At 43.7% G+C, this 7,114-nt stretch overlaps 1 protein-coding gene across 1 annotated transcript; it reads left to right on the top strand.

The window, feature by feature from the left end:
• Positions 1-1,097: 1,097 nt before the first annotated feature.
• Positions 1,098-4,478, top strand: il10 (interleukin 10). The gene is made up of 5 exons (XM_063193495.1): positions 1,098-1,274; positions 1,637-1,696; positions 2,022-2,183; positions 3,058-3,120; positions 3,655-4,478. The coding sequence occupies exons 1-5, from the start codon at positions 1,098-1,100 to the stop codon at positions 3,745-3,747; spliced, it is 555 nt and encodes a 184-aa protein (XP_063049565.1). The 3' UTR covers positions 3,748-4,478.
• The last annotated feature ends 2,636 nt before the right edge of the window (positions 4,479-7,114 follow it).

The following is a 7,114-nucleotide window of genomic DNA, read 5'->3' as shown; positions in this document are numbered from 1 at the left end:
AAAACGGAGAAGCAATGACGGCAGATTAAGGACAGTTTGGGGGGGTTTGACATAGGCCTAAGTTGCCTAATTATTTGATGATGTTAAAAATCGCGTACCCCCACTTTAAAAATCCCCACTACACCACTGCCCATCTCTCTCCCCACTTGTTTTCTGTCCAATCTCTCACTGTCCTATCATAAAGAATAAAAGACCAAAAAATATATATATTTAAAAATATGGACTATATATATATAATATCAATCATAATATCCTTGCACTAAGGACTGTGTTCATTTATCAAGGACTGTGTGCACCTTGTAGGAGGTTTAAAATTTGTTAAAATGTGTAGGCATGATGGCAATAAAATGCTATTCATATTCTATTCCACTCTATTCTATTAATTCTATACTTCGAAGAAATATGTCATATTATTGAATATTGGTATATTAATATAAATTGGGCAGCTTATTAATTTCCAAAGTGTGTAGTTTATTGATCATTTGTAAAGCAGGATGGCAGTATGATGCCTGGTGATAGCCATGCATGAAGATCTTGTACAATCATCTTTAAGACGCGAAATTGCCCATTAAGGAAATTTACCAATAAATGAGTCATGTCACGGAATAAAAGGTCATTCATACTATATGATACTTAATACGACAGTGGATACATTGCAGGAACAACTGCATGCGGAATTCCGTGCAAAAATTCAAATGTCTGTACATATCATTCAACGCAGCTGGGTAAGCATAATCGATATCTTTTTTGAAAATTGCCGATATCCGATTTCTAAATAATGGTGCGTCACCCTAATGATAAACGGTCTAAAAGTGACTTGAAAAAAAATTCCACAATCATCATCGTTTTGATGTCAGGTAACCCCGAGATGCCAGTAAGTGGTGACACCCTATTTTTTTCTCCTCGAGACGGAAGGTGTCCTGGTCGCAACTATATAAAAGCCACAGCGCACATCTCAAACATCAACAAGCGTCTTCGAGAAGTCCAAAAACAACATCTTTGGCAACAGCAAGAAACTCGCAGACTTCCATCCAATAACGCACCTCAAGACGACCTACGTAAGCCAAGACATCACGACAGCAAGACTACCTACTACAATGCTCTCATCATCCACCTCACATCTCGTCCTTGGGTCCCTCCTGCTCTTGGCATTCAGCTGTGCTGTGTTTGGCGCTAAGGTGGATTGCTCGAACCGATGCTGCACTTTTGTGGAGAACGCAGCGGGGAAACTGAAGAACCTCCGAGTCCTGTTTCGTCAGATCAGGTCCTATTATGTAAGTACACTACTTGCCTATTCTCCTGAGCCTCCTGGGATTGGCACTGCGCAGCTGTGCGCTCCCTCAGACCGTTTCACCTGTTGCCAAAAACAAAGCGCCTCTGCGTCACAAGAAAGAAGTTTACCGCACACTTATTTGGCGTTTTGCTCGTTTATTCAGAGCGAATAAACGAGCAAAAATACAAGAAAGTGTGCGGTAAACTTTTTTCTTTTGAAGTACTGGACACTCCTGCGTTTACCAGTAATCAGAGGCTGTGTGTGGATCTTTGAACTGTTGCAAAGCGCTGTTCTGCCTCTGGCTCCGCTGCTGCGTAAAAACACCAACCAACCCCTTGTTTCCTTTTCCATGTTGCTTTTCAGGAGGATAATGATGACCTGGAGTCTGTGTTGCTGGATGACGGGGTGCTGCAGCAGTTTAAGGTGAGTTTGAGCTTCTTCTCCCCCCAAAAGACACCCGCCTCTCTTGGCACTGCTGTCTGATCCGTGCAGTCAGCCCACTGGTGCATTTGGTGGTCATGCGCACTGTGCGATGTGCACGGCATACAGAAAGGGCTCCAGCCGCCTACGAGATGAGAACGAGATTTAAATCTCGTCTGCGCTTGGGAAGGAAAGCTGGTTAAGGCTGGAGTTAGTTTATTTGGTGATCTTAAACACTTGTCTGAGTTGGTTAATTTGTTTATCCTAAACGCCTGTTTGAGTTGGCTATTTTCTTGATCCTAATGAAACAGTTGTCATTTTTTTGTAGACCCGCTATGGATGTCACGTCGTCAACGATGTTCTGCGTTTCTACCACGACAATGTCCTTCCAGCTGCCACAAATGACACACAGAAGAGTGAAGAATTCAAGACGAAGATCGACTCTATTGGACAGCTACTGAAAACTCTAATGCGTGACATACTGCACTGTGTAAGTAGATCCTTAATAATACGCTCATGGCCGATTCCATATCATTTAAAAGGGTCGGAGGCTGTTTAGTTAAATTACAGGATAGACTACAATACTGACATCTCCAAATGACTGCGAAAACTTCACGCAGTTGATGTGCTACGTTTAAAAACATGACTGGCATGTAGACGTAGCCTTCTAGTCCACAGCGGTCTCTGTCTATGCCTGCAGAAGACATACTGTAGTATATCGCCAAAAGGGACTGTTAAATACATAAATAAATATTACACTGCACCTTTAACCAAATAGCGGCATTCCTCATCTCGTGGACCTCCGCCTGTACTGTCGTGTGGCGCTTCAGAACTCCGTGGGGCTGTGTTGGCAGGGCCGGGTAAAGATGCCCTGGGGCCCCTACAGGCTAAAGGTTGCTGTGGGCCCCCCTGGAGGGCAAATTTCGCTTCAAATATAGGCCTTCACTGTGTTATAATTATGAGCTAGGAATTAAGGATGACATGTCCACCAACTGTATTTAACACGGCAGACGGATTTTTCAATATTGGTATCTTGTCACAATTCTGCATTTTTGGCCATTCAGGGGCCCCCTGGCCTGTGGGGGCCCCCAGGCTGCAGCCATCAAGCCTGTGGTGGGGGCCCCTAGGCTGCAGCCATCAAGCCTGTGGTGGGGGCCCCTGGCAGGTGGGGGCCCCTAGGCTGTAGCCATCAAGCCTTTGCATTAAGCCGGCCCTGAGTGTTGGCATGGTGACAAAGGAAACGTTTTTAAAATCCGCCACCGACAGAGGAGAAACAGAGAGACAACATTAGACTACAAACGACCTACCAAACAAGTCTCAAGATCTAATTTGCTGTCTGGCTTTTTTCTTTTTCTTTCAAACAGAGGAACTACTTTTCTTGCATCGAGCCATTCAGCATCAACAAAATGATGAATTCTTACAATGGGGTAAGTCAAGCGAATAAGAAAACAATAATGCTATAATTTCAGTATGCTAATGTCATTTGGATGCTGTTTGTATATATGCAGTTGAGTACCAAGTGTCAATGGCACTGGTGGAATGGGTTAGTTGTGGCAAGTTGTCGAGTAGGCTACCCACAGTAGGCTGCTGCCAATGGCATAGTGTGTGAATCAGGCCTGAACTGAGTTGAAAAGCCAATGTCAGCGGTGTATTTTTTTCATCTTTGTGGTGTATACTTATTTCATCTTTTTCACAATTATATACTTCACTTCTGATTTGTTTTGGTTCCACCTTGCAACACTATTTCCTTTTTCAAAAAGGAGTAGGTCTATGGCAAAGGAAAAAGATAGAGAATAAGTAAACACAAAGTAGAGTGGGGACAATAAATTAAATAATTAAAAGAACGTATAGAGAAGCCAATATCAGTGGTGTATTGTGTGGACACGGTGTTAATGAATTCTCTCTCTCTTTCTCTCTTTCTCTCTTTCTCTCTCTCTCTCTCTCTCTCTCTCTCTCTCTAGATGGAGAAGAAGGGCATGTTCAAGGCGATGGGAGAGCTGGATATCCTCTTCAACTACCTGGAGGATTACCTCGTATCCAAGAGGAGGACGTAACACCTAACGCTGACATTTGACCTTGGAACTGACCTCCAATGACCTCCTCTGGGTGACCTTGACCTTGACCTTGGATTTTACTCTCAGACTCAACCTCGTGCTCTTCAAGAAAACCAAAAAATGCTACAGTTTGTCATGAGAGACATTGCTCCAACATTTTTCCAAAGCTCCAGAGTTCCAGAATCATTTCAACCTCCCAGTGTTCCATTTCAACCTCCAAGGGTTCCAGAATCCTCCCAGGCTTCCACGGTTCCTTTAGCTCCTGTTGTTCCAGGAGCGGGACCCCATCTCCTCTCGTGCCGGGCCCCTGAACACTACCTCCCTGCTGGGCTACATGTCGCCTCCACACTCCTGGACCCTGGAGGACCAAGGATCTATGCTTGAAACAGTAATGTGCTGCCTTAATGTATTGCCTTGAAGACAAATGGCTTTGAGTCAGCTTCATAATTGTGATACTGTGGGTTAGAAAATCATCTTTTATTGTATTGTAAGGAGCAAACTGCTTAATTTATGTATTTATAATTTATTACAGTATTTCATTTTTACACTGGATCCTTTTTATTTATGTAACTTATTTAATAATTATGTAATTTAAAAAGCAGACACCACTGCGCCGATGCTGTAAACTATGTTTCCTCTGACTTGTGAGTATATTATTCATATTTGTTATCATACTGGTACATATTTCTACGGTATCCTGTGGATTGTAATTTAAATGTATTTTAAATATTTGGAGTTCTATTTATTTTCTTAACTGAAATATATATATGTATGTCAAAATAAATATTTTTTATATGGTACCCTTCTCTCTGTGTGTCCACTCTTTGATTGTAAGTCGCTTTGGTTCATAAAGTGTCTGCCAAGAGCAATGTACTGTATTGTACTGTAATATACTGTGATAACGGCAAATCGTTGATGGCCTGGCGGTCATCCAAAACATCTGCGGTTACCGCGGTTACATACGCGACCATCGAAACTCGTGCGGCCAGCGGTGACATACTCAACCATCGCTGCTTCTCATGGAGGAAACCAAATCACACTGCAGACACGCCTCTCAAACTCCTTACAAGTTGATATCACTCAAGTAACTTTGCACACATTGTTGTAAGTTTGTACAGTTTGTGGAAGTTTCTTTAACCTGTTAAAACATGCCGTTATTGCGGTTACCAGAATGGCAATGACTGAGTCGTAGTGCTTTACTAATAAGGCCCTGTGTTATGTCATAGTAGAGTAATACTTCGGTAATTAACCATTCGATGACTATTACAGCGTTCCACTGGTGGCATAAGTGTTTTTAAATTCACTGGTGTACTGTGTGAATCTGAGAAACAGAACAGCTGATGATATTGCACTTGCATGCTTTGCCATGTTGAGATGGAGATGGCAGCTGTAGTCTAGTGGTAAGGGACATGGCTTAAAGATCAGAGGGATGCAGGTTCGAATCCCACCCTCGTCACTCTTCACACCTCCGTCCATCCTCCATGGGTGAAGTGTAGCAAGGCATCTAACCCCAGTCTGCTCCAGGGACTGTAACCAATACCCTGTAACAAGGCACCTAACCCCACACTGCTCCAGGGACTGTAACCAATACCCTGTAGCAAGGCACCTAACCCCAGTCTGCTCCAGGGACTGTAACCAATACCCTGTAACAAGGCACCTAACCCCACACTGCTCCAGGGACTGTAACCAATACCCTGTAGCAAGGCAATGTAAAGTAACCTAACAGCAAGAGAAAGCAGGAGCCAAATATGTGGAACACACACACACACACACACACACACACACACACACACACACACACATTTGCATGAGGAGCTGGTGGGTACAGGAGAGGGAAGGCCAAACTCTCTCTCACACACACACACACACACACACACACACACACGCCAGGGAGCTAAGAGGAACTCTGGCATTCCTCTGGTGCAAGTCTGTGGTTTGGTGTCGTACGTAGTTGAGCACGTTTCTCGTTTTGACAGTTTTTACTCCTAAAACTTTTGCCCAAATCTCTCCGTCTGTCTGTAACTGATCACGTCATCACAGTGACAGCGCACAGGAAAGCACGGGCATGGCCTTCTCCTTCAGGTTTCACAAGGTGTCCACTGGCATGGCATTCTCCTTCAACAGTAGTTTTGGGTAGGGTGCGCACATCCAAAAACACTTGTCGCAGGAGCCAGACAAAAAAGTCAGACAGTTGAAAAAGGTAGGTCTGCACACTGCCGATCAGCTCCAAAAATAAACTTTATTATTTAAAAAGCAACGTTTCGATCACGCTGGATCTTCATCAGGCAATTCTCCTTCAACAGGACAGCACTGGCATGGCATTCTCCTTCAGGTTTCACAACGTGTCTTTGGAAATAAATTAAATAAATATGATAAAAAAATGCATAACATGCACACACACACACACACGTCAGAAGGCTGACCAAACACACGCGCGCGCGAGGACTGACTGTGTGCTGAGTGTGCCTTGTGTCTTAGCTGACCTATATAAAGACACACACACACACACACACACACACTTCCTAGCACCACAGTAGCCTCCCATTTACAGTAAGACGAGCGCAGCCCAGCACACCACACACACACACACACACACACACACACACACACACACACACACACACACACACACACACACACACACACAGACAGACACACACACACAGACATCACACCACATCACACCCTTTCTATACTGTAATGTAAATGCGCAGACCAGAGGAAACCACAGCAGCACTCGGTGAGCAGAGCTCTAGTGTGTTCAGCTGTGCTGTGCTGAGTCAACGTGTGTGTGTGTGTGTGTGTGTGTGTGTGTGTGTGTGTGTGTGTGTGTGTGTGTGTGTGTGTGTGTGTGTGTGTGTGTGTGTGTGTAAGTGTCTGTGTGTGTGTGGTTAGGTGTGTGTGTGTGTGTGTGTGTGTGTGTGTGTGTGTGTGTGTGTGTGTGTGTGTGTGTGTGTGTGTGTGTGCTTGCCTAATACACTTACCTGTACTTTACTGTGACATTGTAAGAATTTTTAACCCCCATCATACTCTGTACACTGCCTACTTCTACTACTATACTATATCATAGATGTATCCATCAACACTTGTTGTCTACCTTAACTGACAGAGTATGTTTTTCTGCATTGGTCTATCCCAACTCACAGAATGTCTTTTTGCACAATTACCTTTTCTACATTTATTATCTCTATTATTTTATTTTATTTTCCCCACCCTGATGACTATTCCTGTGTTTATTTTTGTCTTGAAATGTCCATGTGGGCTTTTGTGTATTTGTGTATTTATGTACAGTAAGCTACTGGATACCTGAATTTCCCCCTGGGGATCAATAAAGTTACTCTACTCTACTCTACTCTCCCTACTCACC

The sequence above is a fragment of the Engraulis encrasicolus genome, unplaced genomic scaffold, assembly GCF_034702125.1.
Source record: "Engraulis encrasicolus isolate BLACKSEA-1 unplaced genomic scaffold, IST_EnEncr_1.0 scaffold_424_np1212, whole genome shotgun sequence".
NCBI lineage: Eukaryota > Metazoa > Chordata > Actinopteri > Clupeiformes > Engraulidae > Engraulis > Engraulis encrasicolus.
This window is presented reverse-complemented; position numbering and strand designations above follow the sequence as displayed.